Here is a 21,020-nt window from a genome sequence, read left to right on the forward strand (position 1 = left end):
TAAATGTTTAGTACTGCTGTTGTTTGTGGGGAAATGGATGGGAAAGAAATCAACCAACCAGATAGGAACTACACCAACCATCCTCCTGTGAGAAAATTGTGCATCTGGTTAGTATTAAGCAGAATTATCAGCCTCCACTGACATCACCAAACCAGAGGTTAAGCTTGCTGTAATCTCAGAAATGGGCAGTGGGAGAAGATCAAGGGCCATTTTCAAACACTCACCACTTGTAGCCCCCATAGCCTGGGGAAAGCACAGCACTAGAATATTACCTTGTTTTGTTTTCATGATCTTGTTCATATTGGTGCCTGCCATGGCTCTATTTCCCTTTGAAACTAAATTTCTAAATTGATAATCCATTGCCTCGTGATTATTTCTCTTCTTTGAGTTTATACCTTAAAATTTCTTGACCTCTTCCCATTTGCTACTTTTTATTAGCCTTAGGCTAATAAATGTAGAGTGCTCTCTGAAGGATGAATAAAAGTCATGGAGCCTGTAGATCATAATAACACCAGTTCTATATGAGCATTCTCCAAAATATTCTCACGGGAAAAAAGTCTGTATTGGTATGTTCCCAGATTCTTTGGCTTCTATGAAACTTAAAGTGACCAATGAAAGGGAACAATTTAAGATGAAGTTAGCTTGAAAAGAGACAAAATATGATTGACATAAAAATTAAACCTTGCAGTGATCAGCATTTTGGGCCTTATAGAACACAACATGATATATATATATGATGAACTTGAGAGAGGTTGTTTCTTTTAAGTCTCCATTTTTCTCAGAAACAATTTTATATTATAGTTTAAAAGTATGGGCTTTGGAATCAAACCAACTGGATTTATGTTCCGATGGGTGACTTTGAGCAAGTTATAACCTCTTATGATTCAGTTTCCTCATCTGTAAGATGAGAGTAATAATAAAAATACCTCTTTATAGAGTTGTTACAATTAAATGAGGTACTATAAAACATGCTTACGTCAATGCCTGCTAAATATGCAACTCAGTAAACGTTAACTGTTTTTAGTGTTATTGTATTGTTTTTCAGGCTTGGCCCTACTGTTTTCTAAAATATATACGTACAGCAACTCTGTTAGGGCCCTCCTGTGTTCTCATACTATTATCTCTAGTTGATCTTACAGATTACATGTGTTTTTATACTGGTATGTCATACAAGTTTGCCACCATATTTGTATGCTAAAAACGTGAATCTATTCATTCAGTAGGCTACTTTCCTGACCTCCAGACATTTTTGGTCTAAGCCATTCATGTTTGACTATCTCATAGGCACTTCTAATACAAATCTGAGGCCTTCCTCCTCAGATTTGTTGCTGTGTCACTGTTTCATATTTCATTAAATAGCACCACCTGATTGTTCAAATTAGAAACCTTAGTCTTATTCCCTCCATTGCCAACCATTTTCAATCAGTAACCAAGTTATTTTGATTTTAATGCTTAAACACATTTAGTAAATATTTTCATTTTTCTATACCTCTTGTAATCCAAGTTATCCAACAATAGGAAACTAGATAAATAAATCATGATAGATTCATAGAATTGAAATGCTATAAGGACACTAAAAGGAAAAAAGATACAATATATGTCCTAATACGGAAAAGTCTCTAAAATACATTCAATGAAGCCAAGTGCAGAGGAAAGTATATAAGTGGATTTCCATTTGTATAGAAATTTTGAAGGCTATTCATACATATATAAGGGGATACTAAATTTTGGGGGAAGGATTCATGAGCTAAATATTTATTAACTTTTGGGTGAGAGACTAGAGGACTAGGGTAGGAAAAACAAAGTTATTTCTTATTTTATATCTTTTTGTATTGTTTAAATTTTTAGTATAAAAGTAGCAAGGCAGGGCCGGGCGCAGTGGCTCACGCCTGTAATCCCAGCACTTTGGGAGGCCAAGGCGGGTGGATCATGAGGTCAAGAGATCAAGACCATACTGGTCAACATGGTGAAACCCCGTCTCTACTAAAAATACAAAAAATTAGCTGGGCTTGGTGGCGCGTGCCTGTAATCCCAGCTACTCAGGAGACTGAGGCAGGAGAATTGCCTGAACTCAGGAGGCGGAGGTTGCAGTGAGCCAAGATTGCGCCATTGCACTCCAGCCTGGGTAACAAGAGCGAAACTCCGACTCAAAAAAAAAAACTGGGCCGGGCGCGGTGGCTCACGCCTGTAATCCCAGCACTTTGGGAGGCCGAGGCGGGTGGATCACGAGGTCAAGAGATTGAGACCATCCTGGTCAACATGGTGAAACCCCGTCTCTACTAAAAATACAAAAATTAGCTGGGTGTGGTGGCGCGTGCCTGTAATCCCAGCTACGCGGGAGGCTGAGGCAGGAGAATTGCCTGAACCCAGGAGGCGGAGGCTGCAGTGAGCCGAGATCGCGCCACTGCACTCCAGCCTGGGTAGCAAGAGTGAAACTCCGTCTCAAAAAAAAAAAAAAACTGTGAGGTTGAGCAGTTGGGTTTAGTATCCTTTTACAGATGAAATAAGTTAATTTTTCTTGCATATCCCCAGAGAGAAGTTAATGGCAGAGAACTACTAAAGTAACTCTAGTGCCTGACACAGAGTAAGTGCTCAATAAATATTTGGTGATAAATATTTAGTGATAAAGGAATAAATGATGATTGTCCCTTTTCTAGCCAGTTGGTCTTTACACTGGAATTCTTGGCTCACCGTAACCTCCGCCTCCTGAGTTCAGGCAATTCTCCTGCCTCAGTCTCCTGAGTAGCTGGGATTACAGGCCCGCGCCACCATGCCCAGCTAATTTTTTGTATTTTTAGTAGAGACGGGGTTTCACCATGTTGACCAGGATGGTCTCGATATCTTGACCTCTCATTGGTATCTTTAAGACAGAATAGATGGTGTGAGAGACCAGAATCAGAATTTGACGAGTAATTAGTGCAGACTACAAATCGCTTTTCTGAAAGGCTGTATGGCTCTGAGATCAGCTCTTCTTATAAAGGGAAGGAAAGAATCCCAAAGATGTATTAGGGTTAGTGTGAATAGCTTGGAGGGTTCAGACAGATAGAATAAGTGACATAGAGCCTGGTGTGATAGCTCACGCCTGTAATGCCGGCACTTTGGGAGGCCAAGGAGGGCAGATCACTTGAGGTCAGGAGTTTGAAACCAGCCTGGTCAACATGGTAAAACCGCATCTCTACTAAAAATACAAAAATTAGCCAGGTGTGGTGGTGCATGCCTATAATCCCACTTGGGAGGCTGAGGCGGGAGAATCGCTTGAACCCAGGAGGTGGAGGTTGCAGTGAGCTGAGATTGTGCTGTTGCAGGCCAGCCTGACCAACAGAGGGAGACCCTCAAAAAAAAAAAAAAAAGAAAAGAAAAAAGAATAAATGACACCCAAGCAAAACAGAAAGAAACATTGCAACAATGACTACTGAATTGCAAGACAGACAGTCACTGACTGTTCTTAGCCAATTGGAGGTGCTTGATTGTGGACCTGTAGTATTGATATTAATAGTGTGTCAGTATCTAAAAGAATCCATTCAGTAAGGTGCCATTTGTGGAAGAGACTAGTTGAGATATCTAACTTTCCTAGTTAGTATCTGTGGCCCAGATAGTCAGATTTGCACTACTTTTCTTATGTTGACACCCCAACAGAACTTTTTAAATAAGGAAATTGTTTTATTGGAAGACTGAAGTTCAGTTAGATGAGCGTGAAGCTCATGTAGAAATAATCTCCCAACAGTTTAGCTCAACTATTCTTAAAGTTTTTAAAATTTAAGGCCCTACTAAAGTGAAACCTGATGTTATATAGGAAATTATTTTCTTCAGATATTTTTAATACTATAACATTTTTCAGTCTATTTAGAGGCTCATATTGATCATCACAATATTTAAGTGTAACCAAGTGCTATAATTGTTTTAGTTTTGTATTAGTAGCTGATTAAAATTTCAATGCATAAATTCTAATGCAGTTATTTTGAAGGTAACTCATTTCACTCTTAGAAAGCCTGTTCAGTTTTTGCAACAGGCTGTTGAGCATTGCAAGTCACAGAAAAACAACGAATTTTCCATTTTGGTCATTGTTTTTCAAATCAGTCATTGTCCCAAAATAAAAATAAAGAAAGCAGCTACTAGGCTACATATTTTCTGTGTGTGATTTTTCAAATCTTTGATTCCTTATATTCAAAAACAAGTTCTCGGCCTTTGAACTATTGACATTTTGGGCCAGATAACTCTTTGTAAAGATTGTCCTGTGCAATGTAGGATATTGACCAGCATCCCGACCTCTATGCACTAGATGCTGGTAACATTCTCACATCAATCCCACAGGTTTTTGTTTTTGTTTTTGTTTGAGACAGAGTCTTGCTCTGTTGCCCAGGCTGGAGTGCAGTGGTGCTATCTTAGCTGTAGCCTCTGCCTCCCAGTTTCCAGCGATTCTCCTGCCTCAGGCCTTCAATGGAGTTGGGACTATAGGTGTGCATCACCAAGCCTGGGTAATTGTTGTATTTTTTTTTTTTTTTTTTTTAGTAGAGACAAGGTTTCACCACATTGGCCAGGCTAGTTTCAAAGTCCTGGTCTCAAGTGATCCACCCAGCTTGGCCTCCCAAAGTACTGGGATTACAGATGTGAGCCTCTACACCCGGCTGACAGGTTTTGTTTGTTTTGAGACAGAGTCTTGGATGGCTTACTGCAGCCTTGACCTGTTGGGCTCAAGAGATCCTTCACTTTCAGCCTCCCAAGTAGCTGAGACCACAGGTGCACACCACCATTTCTGGCTAATTTTTAAATTTTTAGTAGAGACAAGGTCTCGCTATATTGCCTAGGATAGCCTCAAACTCTTAGCCTCAAGCGATCCTCCTACCTTGGCCTCCCAAAGTCCTGGGATTATAGGTGTGAGCTACCCTGCCTAGCACACCCCTCAGTTTTAACAGTGAAAAATGTCTCCAGAAATTGCCAAATACGGGGAGGGGGAATTGTGCAGTGATAATCTACTTTGACTGAGAACCACTGCTTTATAAGAACGTAGTAGTTTTTTTTGTTTCTGCTTTTTGTTTTTTCTTTTCTCCACTTGACATCCAATGCTTTTTGTTTTTAACCATCTTGTTTAATGGTGATTTTAAAACATGGCTCAAAAAAATCACACAATTGAGAATAGTTTATTTCCATGAACTTTATATTAGCTTGTGGAAAGACAATGTGACTAATTTAAATTGACAGGCAAGTAGACGCTTATTTGTACTGCCACTGAGGCTAGCAATTTCAAATCATGTTGCTAGAGGATACTTTGATATTTTTTGTCCTTGGCAAGAATATTAAAAAGCCTAGACATTATTGCAGAAGTTTGCAAGTCCAAATACTTGCTCATTGAATTTTTTAATAAGTATATAAAATAGCATGTGTACAAGTTAAACTAGTTGAGACACATGTGATTAACTCATAAATCTATTTTAGATCTTACTGTAACATTGGCTTTTTGTCATATTCTCTTTCAGTAGACATTAAAAGTACCATTACTATTAGATTGAAGTTTGATCTGGATGTGGTGGCTCACACCTGTAATCCCAGCACTTTGGGAGGCCAAAGTGGGAGGATTGCTTGAGGCGATCAAGATCGGCCTGGGCAATACAGTGAGACCCATCTCTTTTTTTTTTTTGAGACAGAGTCTCGTTCTGTCACCAGGTGCCAGGCTAGAGTACAGTTGCGTGATCTCGGCTCACTGCAACCTCTGCCTCCCAGGTTCAAGCAATTCTCCTGCCTCAGCCTCCCAGGTAGCTGGGACTACAGGCACACGCCACCACGCCCAGCTACTTTTTTTGTATTTTTAGTAGAGACGGGGGTTTCACCATGTTGGCCAGGGTGGACCCGATCTCTTGACCTTGTTATCCGGCTGCCTCGGCCTTCCAGAGTGCTAGGATTACAGGCTTGAGCCACCGTGCCTGGCCAGTGAGACCCCATCTCTAAAAAAAATAAAAATAAAATCACCTGAGAGACTATTAGATGGAAATTTGTAAGACTCTAATGGATTTTTTTCTGGTTTTTATTTTGTTTTGTTTTGATTTGCTTTGTAGAGACAGGATCTTGATATGTTGCCTAGGCTGGAGTGCAGTGGCTATTCACAGATGCGATTATAGGCCCTACAGCCTCAAACTCCTGGCCTCAAGCAGGCATCCGCAGTAGTTGGAACTACTTGTGGAGTGTTTTAAAATCTAATGAAAACGGCCAGGTGCAGTGGCTCACGCCTGTAATCCCAGCACTTTGAGAGGCTGGGGCAGGCGGATCACCTAAGGTCGGGAGTTTGAGACCAGCCTGGCCAATGTGGTGAAACCTGTCTCTCTACTAAAAATACAAAAATCCGCTTGGCATGGTGGCTGGCTCCTGTAGTCCCAGCTACTTGGGAGGCTGAGGCAGGAGAATTGCTTGAACCTGGGAGGTGGCAGGTGGTTGCAGTGATCCAAGATGGTGTCATTGCACTTTGGCTTGGGCGACGAGTGAAACTCCGTCTCACACATATACACACACATACCCCCAATAAAATGATCTTTTCCTCAGATTATAATAATAAGTTGAATTTTTTCAAGTTTACATTTTTGTTCCATGGTATTTTCTTGAGCTTTTTATACCAGACTCTAGGAAAACCTAGCATCTGATTTTTTAAAAACTTTTATTATAGACCTTAAAATTATATTTTAAAGGAGAGAATACTACAATGAAAACTCCATGGCCAGGACTGGTGGCTTATACCTGTAATCCCAGCACTTGGAGAGGTTGAGGCAGGCAGATCACTTGAATTCAGGAGTTCCAGACCAGCCTGGGCAACTTGGCGAAACCCCATCTCTACCAAAAATAGAGAAAATGAGCTGGGGGTGGTAGTTCGTGCCTGTGGTCCAAGCTACTTGGGAAGCTGAGGTGGGAGGATTGCTTGGAGGTTTCTGTGAGCAAAGATAATGCCACTGTACTCCAACCTGGGTGACAGAGTGAGACACCATCTCAAAAAAAAAGAAAGAAGAAAAAAGCTCCATTTACTCATCACTCAGCTTCAGCAGCTGTTAACATTTTACCAAACTGTCTCATCTATTCTTCTCCCCCTCCACCATCTTTTTTCTTGGTGTATTTTTAAGTAACTACCATGTGACTCCCATTTTGCCTGTAATAAATAAATAAAGAAAAAGGAAGCAAATACCAGACATTATCTAATTTCACCTGTAAATGTATCAGTATGTATCCCTAACAGACAAGTACTTGCTGTGATTTGGGTGTGGTTTGTCCCTGCCAAAACTCATGTTGAAATTTAATTGCCAATGCAAGGATGTTGGGAGGTAGAACCTTTAAGAGGCAGGACCTAATAAGAGGCATTTAGGTCACGAAGCTCCACCTTCATGGATGGGTTGGTGCCATTATCACAATAGTGAATGAGTTCTTGCTCTTTCAAAACTGAATTAGTTCTCTTGGGAACTGATTAGTTCCTGAAAGAGCAGGTTGTTATAAAGTATGGACATTCTTAGTGCTTGGCCCCCTTGCACATATATACTCCCCCTTTGACCTTCTACCATATTGTATCTAGGCAGCAGAGCCCTTGCCAGAAGCCAGTGTCATGCTCTTGAACTTCCCAGCCTGCAGAACTGTGAGCTAAGTAAGCTTCTTTATAAAATATGCAGTATCAAGTATTCTATTATAGTAACACAAAACAGACTAAGAACTCTTCTTTTTTTTGTTTTCCAAGATAACCCTGGCCAGTCACAGTGGCTTATACCCATAATCCCAGTGCTTAGGGAGGCTGAGGCAGGAGGATCACCTGAGCCCAGGGGTTGGAGACCAGCCTGGGGAACATAGTGAGACTCTGTCTCTTAAAAAGAAAAAAACAAAAACAAAAAAAAAACAAATTAGCCGTATGTGGTAGCACATACCTGTAGTACTAGCTATACAAGAGGCTGAGGTGGGATGATCCCTCGAGCCCAGCAGTTTGAGGCTGCAGTGAGCCATGCACACCACTGTACCCAGCTTGGGTAACAGAACAAGAAATGCCTTCTTATAGTTGTTCCAAGCAGGATCCAAGACAAGGTCCATACATTGCATTTGGGTGATATGTCTCTTTAGTTTTTCACTACCCTCTTGCCTCTTTTTTGTTTCTTTTTTCTTTTTTGAGAGAGGATCTGGCCCTGTCACCCAGGATGGTGTGCAATAGTGCGATCTCAGCTCACTGCAACCTATACCTGCCAGGTTCAAGCGATTCTCCTGTCTTAGCCTCCCAAGTAGCTGAGATTACAGACATGTACCACCACACCCGGCTAATTTTTGTTTTTTTAGTAAAGACAAGGTTTCACCATGTTGGCCAGGCAGGTCTCGAACTCCTGACCTCAGGTGATCCACCCCCCTCGGCCTCCCAAAGTGCTGGAATTACAGGCATGAGCCACCGCACCCAGCCAGATCTGTTATCTTTATGTGGGGCCCTCAGGGAGTAGGACTGGCAAGAAGTGCCTGTAGTGTGGGACTTAGATGAGACATTTTCTTGAAGAGCTTTCTTCAGCAAAAATTTGGGGTTTTCCTGTCTATTTTTGTTTACTTTTATTGCAAAAATGTTTCAGCCACCAGAACAATTTTAGTGCAACCAAAGGCTCTTGGCTACTTTTCATTTAGCAAAATTATTTCTGGTGTTATGATATGTGTTTTCTAACAGCTAAAACTTACAGGAATAGTGAACCACAAGGATGTCCTGAGGAGCTCCCACATGCTGTGTCTAGGTTTCTAGTATTTCTTTTGGCAACAGTAACATTCTCTGATACTTCAAAATTATGGTTTGAGTCCAGTGTTAATTATTTCTCTTCTAAAAAAACAACTTAAATAAAACATTTGGGGTTTTATTTTGCTTGAACCAAGGAAAAGTCATAATAGAGACAACTACCTACTCTGCCTTACCCTCCACACAAAAACACGCCTTTGTAAAGCTACCATCTAATACTCGCTTTATGAAAAATAAACATTTCCCTGTATTTATTTGTGTATTAGCCTAATATCCCAAATCTCTAAATACAGTAGTTAGAACAGTTGCAATAGGGAGCCTCCCCTTGCTGTAAAAGAAAAAAAAGTCAAAATAAATTATCTTATGTTGAATGATCAAGTTCTAACACTAAGACATTCTTTGCCTTTTTTTACTCTCATTCTCATGTGTGTATACAGAGTGCAAAAAGCTCATCAGATGGTGCATATTCTACATTACCACTTAGCTATTTGAAATTATTGCTTGTTGTTTTGGTATGGCTATTCTTCTTTGATACTTAAAATGATCAGAAAAGACTATTAAAATACTTCTTCCTTTCCAACTATATTATTTGTGTAAGGCTTGATTTTTCTGTATACTTTACCCAAAACAATAAATTGCAACACATTGAATCCAGAAGCAGGATTCAATGGAAAAGTGGAAAAGGAAGGGATGTTGGGGTCAGTGATGAGAAGAGCATCAGTTATGTGTACAGTAAAAAAGGGCATTATAATTTGAATAAAAAGTTTGTACTCATCCCAACTCTCTAAGTCTCTTCCCAGAGAACAGTTAGCAGTCAAGAGTGTGTCTCCTGGTTTTGATTGAGTCTTTTATTAGAAGAGGAGGGCACAGTGGCTTGCACCTGTAGTCCCAGCTACTCAAGAAGCTAAAGCTGGAGGATAGCTTGAGCCCAGAAATTCTAGGCCAGCCTGAACAACACAGTGAGACCCTATCTCAAAAAAAGAAAGGAAAGGAAGGAAAAGAAAAAGAAAACAAAGAAAAAGAACAGGAGTCAGCAAATTAAGATTATTGAGTCAGATTTGCCACCCCATATATGGCAGGGTTTTAAAATGTTTTTAAACAGCTAGGGAAAATATCAAAAGAATGTTTTGTTACATATGAAAATTATATGAAGTTCAAATTTTAGTGTCCATAAATAAAGTTTTATTGGGACATAGCCATACTCGTTAGTTTATGTATTGGCTGTTCTGTTTTCTCACTACAACAGCAGACTTGATTAGTTGTGACGGAGACTGTATGGCCTGCAGAGTCCAAAATACTTACTATCCTGCCTTTTACCGAAAAAGGCTGCTGACCCAGAGTTAGAGTAACTTCCCTTTGATCCATCTTATTTATTGTTCTTCCCCACGGGAGTTCATTTGAAGAAAGGGTTCTACTGTCTTAAAAACAAGGGTTGCTTTTTTTTTTTTTTTGAAGTATGTAAGGTCGGCCCAAACAAATGAACTGGCATTCTTATTCTTTTACCCCCACTGGGGCAAGAGCAGGGTGGAGTTCACAGTTCAGTCTGAAAATACAGATTCAGTAATTCAAGGCAGTATTTGAATATACGTTATGGGTGATATCAAGATTAACTATTTGTGCTGCCAGAAATTTTAAATCTGACAGAGGGTTAAGCAACATATTCATCCTTATATTACTTTTTTAAAAAATATTTTTCTTTTCTTTTTTTTAAAGCCTCATGAATATTTTTCTTAAAAAAAGAAATTAAACATAGCTTAAAAGAAAGGCATTTGACTCAATTCCTGTTCTCTCAAATTGATATCCCGTAAATTGCTACTAGTCCAGCAGATTCCCACTCTTCCTTATTCTTCTGCATGCAAGCATATATTCCCTAAATGTCTGACTCTATCTTAGCTGTCTCTCCTGTTTCCATAGTATCCAAATACTTCCCTGACATTGTTAACTTGCGTGGTGTATTTGTACTGAACTATAAGTAACTTTTTGGTGTCTTCCTCACTAGACATGGAAGGGGCTGTTTCTTATTTTAGGTAGTATAGTATAATCCTGCTTTCTCTAGCTGAGTGAACCTGTTTCCTCATCTGTAGAATTGGAATAAAAATAATAATGTTAATGCTGATAATAATACCTTTTATTGTTTGTTGTGAACGTTAACTGAGAAGATGAAAGTAAAACAGTAAAGATTTTGCCACATAGTACTTTAACTGGGTTGCTCCTTTTTATTTTTTCCTGTTGTTTTTTCTCTAAAACCTAATAAACGGTCATTTTGGAGATTTAAATATTTCTTTGAATGGAATTAAGATTTATTTTTTAAAATGTCACCATCTGTATGCTTTAGAGAAGGTTGAAAGTTAAAATTAAAGCATGCTGTTTATCCAGAAATAGTTGTCCAGTAGATTTTCATCCAGTAGTGACACTGACATTTCTTTTTGATGGGGTTGGGTTGATTTCTTTTTTGTCTGTTCCAAAAATCTGTGCTCTTTCCACTTAGCTTATATATAGTTAAAAGTATAAATGGAATGGTTACCAGGTGCCAAGGACTGTTCCAAGTGCTTTATATTAATTTAGTTTTCATAAGAACTCTATGAACTAATTGCTGTTACTGCTATTTTTTGATGAGACAGCTGATGCACATAAGGATTATAAATTGCCTGGTAAAGCTAGTAAGAGGCACAGTTGGGATTTGAACCTTAGACTGTATTTTTTTTTTTTTTTTTTTTTTTTTGAGCCAGAATTTTACTCTTGTCGCCTAGGCTGGAGGGCAGTGGTGCAATCTCGGCTCACTACAACCTCCGTCTCCTGAGTTCAAGCAATTCCCCTGCCTCAGCCTCCCAAGTAGCTGGGATTACAGGCACATGCCACCACACCTGGCTAATTTTTGTATTTTTAGTAGAAACAGGGTTTCATCATGTTGGCCAGGCTGGTCTCTAACTCCTGACCTCAGATGATCCATTCCATTCGGCCTCCCAAAGTGCTGAGATTATAGGTGTGAGACACTGTGCCCAGCAGATTGTATTCTTAACCTCTGTGTTCTAATGCTTTTGTTAGCCATACTCTGTCCTATTTGCCATATGCATATGTGAGATATAGCTTATCTAAGGTAACTTTCTTGAAGACTTTTAAGTTTGTTCACAGCGCTGAGCATATGGTAGAGAATACATATTTGTGCTTGAATGCTTTAAGGCATATGATGAGATTATAAAATTATAATTCACACAATGTAATCACTGTTTAATTCTTCTTGGCTTTGAGTAATAACATTGTCTTATAAACTATCTATAACTAACATTAGCTATTTTGAAGCAGTCTACTCTAAGACTATAAAAATTTGGGCAATGAAATTACTTCACAATCTATATTTTTAAATTCATCTTTTCTTGCTGGTACTCACTAAAAAAAAATCTGTGTATTTTATTTAGAGTTTTTCTTTTTTGGGGTTCCTCTGTTGAATTGTTTGTTGATTTGTTTGTGTTAAATGGCATTGTATTGTAACAGATAATTCAGTTCTTATAGAAGAAGCTTTAAAGAATTTGGATATAATAGTCACAATAGTGAAGTCATATTGAATTTGGCCTCTGAAACTTTTGAAATAGTAATGATCTTGAAATTTGCTTTGTTTTATGTCTTTTTCAGAATTCTCCACTTTACCAGTACTTACAAGATCTGGGACACACAGACTTTGAAATATGTTCTTCCTTGTCACCAAAAACAGAACAATGCACAACAGAGGGACAACAAAAGCCTCCTACAAGAGTCCTACCAAAAGTAAGAAAGCATGCTCATTCTTTATGGCTGAATCTTTTCCACTTTCCATTATTGGCTATTCAGATACTTCTTAAGCACTTCCATGTCCTTCCTTACACTGCCTAAGTAAGACTATTTATTTCGTCAATAGTACAACACTTTCTGTTTAGATAAACATGAATCTTTACTGCTTTGGAATATTTTGTAGGTGATTTATATCCAATGAGGAAATTAATTTGGTGAAGAATTAAAATATATTGTTCGTTTAAACATTGATGCTATCCAAGTGAAACTGGAAAAATACAGTAAAACTTTAATGAGAACACAACTAATAGGAATCCTCTACCAACTGGATTTTTTCTCTTTAAATCTTTTTTTAAAAAAAACAGCGTGAATTACAAGAAAGCAAATTGATATTTCTTAAACATAGTTTCAGGGGTATATAATGGAGTGAATATAACTTCTGGTGCCTTTTTTATCTATAGAATTACATGCTTTTATACAGTAAATATCTCATAGTCGATGTCCAGCATTGTCAGGCCGAGATACTAGAAAAATCTCCATTAATTATGTTCTATAAAATGCATTTTCTAGATATATTTATGTTCTGCAAGCCATGTTTACTAAAATAAGAAATTTATAGGCCAGGCACAGTAGCTCACACCTGTAATCCCAATACTTTGAGACACCGAGGCGGGTAGATCGCCTGAGGTCAAGAGTTAGAGACCAGCCTGGCCAACATGGTGAAATCTCGTCTCTACTAAAAGTACAAAAATTAACTGGGCGTGGTGGCAGGTGCCTGTAGTCCCAGCTACTCGGGAGGCTGCGGCAGGAAAATCGCTTGAACCTGGGAGGTGGAGGTGGCAGTGAGCTGTGATTGCGCCATTACATTCCAGCCTGGGCAACAAGAGCGAAACTCTGTCTCAAAAAAAGCAAAAAAAGAAAGAAATTTACTCTATTTTTAGATGAGACACCTGAAGCATAGGAGGATTATAAATTACTGTAGGTTACATAGCTTATAAATGGTAGAGTTGGGATTAGAACCTGTAGTTTATGTCCAGAGTTTATGTTCTTAACCTCTGTGTGCATTTCTAGTACATTTTAATTTTAACTAAAAAAATTATAATTTAATATAAAAAATATAACCAGATTTCCTCATTCCTTGAGCATTCTAGTTTAATCAGTGTTTTATCACTATTGAGAGGAGCATTTAAAGCTTTCAATTAGTCATTTACTCCACTGTGATAGGTAGGGAAGCATGGATTGGCAGAAGGAGCCTTTCCCTCAATCTTCTTACAAAAACACCTAATATGTGAGGTAACCAAGCTGGCCTATTTGCAGCAGCCAAGTAAATACTAGAGATTTTTTTGACTAACACCCAGGAGGTAAGAGTTAGAGTTAGAACACACATGGATCAGAACCAGTTTTCCTAGTCCTCCATTTATACCATTTCTTCCCTGTACCCCTTTTAAGTATGAATGTTCCTGGGAAGGGGTTTGAAAGCAAAACCTAGTAGATACATACAATAGGCTATTTAATAAGCTTGGATTTGAGGTTACTTGGCACCACAAAACAAAGAATGGCTAGGGGATAGTCTTAGAACAGCAGATGGTCATTAACCTCTAAGATTTTGTTTTGTTTTGATACAAACTTGGGTTTTATAGGTATTATTGTCATTTATGGCAAGCATTTTTATATCTAGGAATGCCACTAGTTTATAAATAAATCAAGTGAGAGTTTAAAATTGAATCCCCTCAGAAATTGAAGAACGATAAAAATATAGTCACACCATTAAACAACAACAATAACAACAACAAAACATTGTCACAGGATATTTTTTAAAATTACCAGGCCAGGCACAATGGCTCATGTCTATAATCCCAGCACTTTGGGAGGCCAAGGCAGGAGGACCACTTGAGCCCACGTGTTGGAGACCAGCTGGGGCAACATAGCTAGACCCCATCTCAAAAAAATTATCGTATGTCTAGAAAGTTTGTTTTGTGTTCGTATTACACATTTATTTATTTATTTATATATTTGAGACAGAGTCTCACTCTGTCACCAGGCTGGAGGGCAGTGGCACAATCTTGGCTCACTGCAATCTCTGCTTCTTGGGTTCAAGAGATTCTCCTACCTCAACCTCCTGAGTATCTGGGACTACAGGTGTGTACCACCATGCCCAGCTAATGTTTGTGTTTTTTACTAGAGACGGGGTTTCACCATGTTGGCCAGGATGGTCTCGATCTCTTGACCTTGTGATCCACCTGCCTTGGCCTCCCAAAGTTCTGGAATTACAGATGTGAGCCACCACACCTGGCCTATTTATTTATTTATTAGAGACAGCGTCTTCCTCTGTCATCCAGGCTGGAGTGCAGTCGTGTGATCACAATTCACTGCAGCCTTCACTTCTTGTGCTCAAGTGATCCCCCCGCCTCCACCTCCCAAGTACCTGGGACACAGACATGTGCCACCATGCCCAGCTAATTTTCTTTTTTGTACAGATTTAAAAATTGCCACTCACTGTGTTGCCCAGGTTGGTCTTAAACTGCTGGCTTCAAGCAATCCTCCTCCCTTGGCGCTTCAAAGTGCTGGGATTATAGGTGTGAGCCAAGGCACCCAACCATATTGCACATTTCTAAGACAATCTTTTAAACTGTAGGATCTATATTTTTCTAAAATGAATTTTTTTCCTTTTTTTTTTTTTTTTTTCTTTCTGAGACAGAGTCTCACTCTGTTGCCCAGGCTGTAGTGCAGTAGCATGATCTCAGCTCACTGCAGTCTCCACCTCCTAGGTTCAAACGATTATCCTGCCTCAGCCTCCCAAGTCGCTGGGATTACAGGCACAGGCCACCAAGCCCAGATCATTTTTCTGTTTTTCGTAGAGACGAGGTTTTACCGTGTTGGCCAGGATGGTCTTGAACTCCTGACCTCAAGTGATCCATCTGCTTCAGCTTCCCAAAGCGCTGGGATTACAGGCATGAGCCACTGTGCCTGGCCAATTTTTTTCTAAATCTGAAGACAGCTAAATTTTAGAAAGCTGTTGTATTGTTTAGCTCATTGTCAGGGAATATATGTTTAGAATTGCTCCCAAAATTCTGTTCAAGGAGTGAAGTATCAATTATTTCCTTTGAAAAGGCATTTTTCTATGAGTTCTTAATGAAACTATCCTTAGCATTAATTGCCCTCTCTTTTTTAACTTTATTTTTGCATATGATTGTTAGTAGTTGTTAAGTAGTCTGCCTTGGTATTCTTAACATAAATACACATTCTGTCTCTTTTTCTGGTGTCTTTTCCTGTGATTATTCTTAAATTCATTCCATAGAGTTTTAGCAGCTGGCTTCTTATTGGCTTGATGTCTTCCCTGGGAATCTCATATACTTTCTTGCCACTGATGTCCATTCTCCAGGCTTTGCTGAGTTCCAGATGCTTGTTAGACGTTTTCATCTGCATGTGCCTCACAAAGCTCAGATTCAACTTGTCTAAAATAGGACTTTCCTCAGACACCCTCAAAACAAACAAAAAATGTTCTTTTTAATAGTCCCAAATCACCACCCTCTCAGTTGCCATACCATTTCCAATTGCATGGCATAGCTTTGGTCATCAAGTGATACATCAAGTCAGCTTCTATGTCTCTTAAATCTAACTCTGATTCATGATCCTTTTTGTACTCATTACCTAATTTAAAGGCCTTTGTTGTTATTTAGCTGGGTTATTAAACATCATCTTTTTTTTTTTTTCAGACAGAGCCTCGCACTGTCACCTGGGCTGAATGGCACAATGTTGGCTCATTGCAACCTCTGCCTCCCCAGTTCAAGTGATTCTCCTGCACAGCCTCCCTAGTAGCTGGGATTACAGGTGCCTGCCACCATGCCTGGCTAATTTTTTGTATTTTTAGTAGAGACAGGGTTTCACTAAGTTGGCAAGGCTGGGCTCAAACTTCTGACCCCGTGATCCATCTGCTTCAGCCTCTCAAAGTGCGGGATTACAGGCGTGAGCCATGGTGCCCAGCCTTAAATATCCTCTTAATCATGCTTCTTGTCTACAGTCATTCCCTGCCAGTATAGCCTCCACACTATTGCCAGTTATTTTTCTGTATTGTTTCGCTTTCTTGCATAAAAATCTTTGGTAGCTCCTCACAATGTACAGAATGATGTCCATATTATTATGGTATATAAGACTAAGATCCTTTAAAACCTATCTCCGTGTACCATTTTAACTTCCTTACTAATTCCATCTTCTCTTGGGTCCTAACTGTCCTGGACTATGCCGCCATCTCCATGCCATGTGCTTTCATGACTCTTTCCTTCATCCTCTTCCCTTGACTGAAATGTTCTTCCCTTCTTTTCTTTTTATTGAGATGCAATTTTGCTCTTATTGCCCAGGCTGAAGTGCAATGGCGTGATCTCAGCTCACTGCAACCTCTACCTCCTGAATTCAAGCGATTCTCCTGCCTTAGCCTCCCGAGTAGCTGGGATTATAGGCATGAGCCACCACCCCTGGCTAATTTTTAATTTTTAACAGAGACGGGCTTTCCCCATGTTGGTCAGGCTGGTCTCGAACTCCCAACCTCAGGTGATTCACCTGCCTTGGCCTCCCAAAGTGCTGGGATTACAGGCGTGATCCACTGCACTTGGCCCATTCTTCCCTTCTTTGTTGAATTTCCACTTATCTGTTAGGGCTCAGCTCCAGTGTTATCTCCTCTCTGACCTCCTCTTACACTTTTTCAGACTTTACATTGATTTGTAATTCTTTATATTGTCTCTTCTTCTATACTAAGTTCTTGAAAACAGCAGTTACATGTATTTATCTTTTTTCCCATGACCCTTTGCAGTACCTGGGATATATTAATCTCTCAATGAATATAAACTCCACTTACTGGCATGCTCAAGGAATGGGCTATTAAGGTAAATTGAATTTTTGGTTGATTCAATAGTAAAGCTTTTATTTCAATATGTTACAGTTTTTCTAAAATGATTAAAGTATCTTTTTGACTTAGAGTTGTGGAATGAAATGGTCTTAATATTTCAGAACTTGTAACCACCCTATGGTTTTTCATTCTGAAGTAGATAATATTGTCATGTTGACATAGATAGTACATAGTCTCCAGATTAAATGGGCTGCATCAGGAAGACTTCTGCCTGCTCTTTAGAAATTGGATTTTCAGGCCTCATTCCAAATCTATTGAGTCAGAATGTTTAGTTTGGGGGCCCAAGAATATGTTTCTAACTAAAATCTCCAGGTGATTCTGATGTGCAACAAAATTTGGGAACTAATAAGGAGGCTGAGACATATTGACAAAATATATAACCTGGACAATTTTTTTCTCCCTTTTCTGATAAAAATTCTGATTGATTGGAGGTAAGTAACTTGAAGTTTTTCTGCTGTTTGTGTATGCTTTAATAATCCTATACAATGTCATTCATCTCCTTCAGCAAGGCACCCTGTTAAAAGTGGCTGAAACCATCAAAAGTTGGATTTTTTTTTCTCAGTGCAATAAGAAAGATGACTTACTTCACAAGTTGGTAAGTGGTCACTTCTTTTTGTCACTTTTCAGGGTTCTTGGTTATTAGTGAAAGAATTGGTCAATCAGAATTTGCTTTACTATCAGTTTGGGAAATAATTGATTTGTATTAGAGATTCTGCTCAGGGTCTTTTAATTTGGGCTTACTGGCATTGTTGATAGTTTTATATGAGGTTGTTAGCCACTCAGAATAGAATATTCTGACAGTTATTGAAACTTTGTTAGATTGCTAATTTACTACTGCCCTCTTCCTCCATTGACAGGTATTCCTCTCCATAGGTAATGGAATATGTCATTAGTGGGATCAATTCAATCTGTTAAATCACAGAATTTCCCAAAGACTCGAAACAGTCAACCTTAAGGGTCTTTGTGATTTTTGTGAGGTTTTGTTTTTTCTACTTTCTGCTGTTAACAGAACTCCAGAGGGGGAATACTTCAACCTTCTGACATCCTAACAATACAAAATTCAGGGAGTATAATTTAAAAATTCAAGTTATGTGGTTCTCATGGCTCCCAGAAGGAGTAATGTAGTTGCGAATAAGTAGGTTTCAGGATCTCTGCTGGCCTGAGACCTTAGGAATTATCATTCTTGTAAATTAACATTTGTAAAGAGATTGTTTACAAAGTGCTTTCACATTTTGATTTGGTAATCTAAACAACACTGTAAGATTTAGTGGACTTCACAAGTGAGAAAACCAGGGTTCAGATAATTCAGTTTGCTTTAATAACTTACTGAGTGAATTGTTTAAAAATGTTCAGCTAAAAAGTGATAGAGCTAGATAGTGATCGACCCAGAATTTGAACCCAGTGCTCTTGGTTCCAAAGCCCCTGCTCTTTCTGCTATAGCATACAACCTCTCTAGCTCAAGAATTATTATTTTTTGACTGACTAAAATTACTTTTTTAGCAATCCAAATTGTCAAGTTCTTTGTTCAGGGTTTCATCTTCGTTGAAGGTGTATTGAGAAGGTCAATGAAGTGTCTTATCATCTACATAGAATGTCATTTTTATCCAGGTGGAGCCCTCTCATTCTTCAGTGATACTAGGACTGTGGTAAGGTATATGGATCTGTATACATTTTTCTGTGATTAAGTCATAGTCTGCCTAGGCCTGGTCTTTCATTCTTGGTTCTGTGTCACTGACCGCATGTTTCATGTGATGTTTCACTATAAAGTGCCAGCTTCTGTATGCATCCCTTTTGTGCCTGTATTATGGAGAACTATAAGAATACATGCATAAGGAATAGTTTACTAGTAATGGAACAAGAAATTGCCAAGTTGGCTTTTGGTGTGAGATTGCTTGACTTTTTCCCCTTGATTGTGACATATTTAAAATGTTGTTAGCTATACAGATATTGAAGCAGGCTCTCTTCTCTTTTATAAGAATATTTGCAATTGCTCTGTGATAGCAAAACATTTTGCTTATTGTTCATTTTTATAGTACTTTTCTTAAGAATTAAAAAAAACTCCTTTATAGCAATGATGATGGTAGTGGTAATAGCACTTTTTAAGTGCTTTTTAGCCTATAAAGTGCTTTCACACATGTTATCTCATTTGATCCTTATATCAATAGCACCATGATATTACAAAGTGTGTAAGATCTTTAAAGAATACAGACACATGAATAAGTTCCGTTCTTCATCCCTAAGGAAAAAGAAATCAAAATCTCTTAATTTTTTATCTGTGCCTTCTCATACCCTTTCATTTCATCCAGGCAGAAAGGAATTCCTAAGCACTTTCTCATGCCACATCCCTATTTAGATCCTAGAAAGATCTTATCAATCAAATCAAGTCCAAATTCGTCACCTCATCGCTAGAGTCTGCATAATTTGGTCCTATCCTATATTTCCAGCTTTGTCCACCAGTATATGTATCAGTGAACCCAGTCTTCATTTTCCTTTATTCCATACTTATTCTGTATGTCTATGTTTGTGCTCTTATACTGTGATGGAATTCTTTCTGTTTTTATTCTTGATCCATTGGAATCTTTTCAATAAGCACTCTTAGCTTTTTCTCAAAGCTTTCCCAAAACTTCAGCCTATTGTATCTCTTATTTTCTGCATCAATCTAGCAATAATTATGTTTTGTTCTGTAAGTTTTTGTATTGTATTATATCCAACATGTGCTTTCCTTTATTAATTATTGCATAGATAGTAACAACAGTAACAGCTAACACAGTGCTTACTATGTGCCCAACACTCCTCTTGGTATTTTACAGATAATGACTGAATTAATCCTCATTACAACCCTATAATGTAGGTACTGTTACTATCCCCATTTTGCAGAAGAGGAAACTGGCACAGAGAGCTTATTAATGTGCTTAAGTTGTGGAGCAAGGATACAAAGCTAGACACTCAAGGATACAAAGCTTGGCAGTCAGACTTGTTGAAAATGCGCCAAAGTTTACATAGTATACCTCCTAGGAGCATAGAACCTCTAGCTATGCAGGTGATACCTGCTAGTTGATCACAATTAGTACCTTTTCAATTTCTTCATTTGTTTGAGACCTCGATCTGGACCTCCCAGTCCAAATAGAACTGTCATGACATGTTTCTTAATTTGAGGTGATAAATAAGTAAATAATAAAGTGGGTTGTGTTGCCCTGTCTTTATGAAAGTTCGATTGTTACATTGTAACACAGTTTTCTGCAGTTCATATTTTTAAAATCAAAGAGTAATATTTTTTCCCTGAGAAACTTAATTCATTAACCTGATTCAATTTAAACAGCTATAATAATCAGAATATAGTTCAAGTTTTTCCTCTGTGTGAGGCAATCTAATCACTAACATAACACTGTTTTAGTTATTTGGAGTGTTTTGGTACCTTTCCAGTTTATTTGAATGCATAGATGATTGTAGGTTGTTCGTTGGTCACATTCTTTCCTTTTTCTTTTTTTTTTTTTTTTTTTTTTGTGACAGAGTCTCGCTGTATTGCCCAGACTGGAGTCTTGGCTCACTGCAACCTCCACCTCCTGGGCTCAAGCAATTCTTGTGCCTCAGCCTCACAAGTAGCTGGGACTACAGGTACACGTCACCACACCC

The 21,020-nt window shown here is 38.7% G+C and overlaps 1 protein-coding gene across 10 annotated transcripts in view; it reads left to right on the plus strand.

Moving 5' to 3' along the window:
• The window catches only part of VEZT (vezatin, adherens junctions transmembrane protein), an 80,462-nt gene that overhangs the window by 18,020 nt on the left and 41,422 nt on the right, over positions 1 to 21,020 (plus strand). For 3 of the 10 annotated variants that reach the window (XM_032298290.1, XM_032298299.1, XM_032298356.1), the window contains exons 2-3: positions 12,350 to 12,481; positions 17,893 to 17,982. In XM_032298290.1, the coding sequence (XP_032154181.1) occupies positions 12,350 to 12,481; positions 17,893 to 17,982 (222 nt within the window). Of the gene's footprint in view, positions 1 to 12,349; positions 12,482 to 17,291; positions 17,365 to 17,892; positions 17,983 to 18,995; positions 19,039 to 21,020 lie in introns of those variants that run through there. The other 7 variants (XM_032298317.1, XM_032298310.1, XM_032298322.1 and 4 more) reach the window with 6 other exon arrangements.

The sequence above is a fragment of the Sapajus apella genome, unplaced genomic scaffold (genome assembly GCF_009761245.1).
Source record: "Sapajus apella isolate SASKATOON/1434 unplaced genomic scaffold, GSC_monkey_1.0 scaffold2, whole genome shotgun sequence".
In the NCBI taxonomy this organism is placed as follows: Eukaryota; Metazoa; Chordata; class Mammalia; order Primates; family Cebidae; genus Sapajus; species Sapajus apella.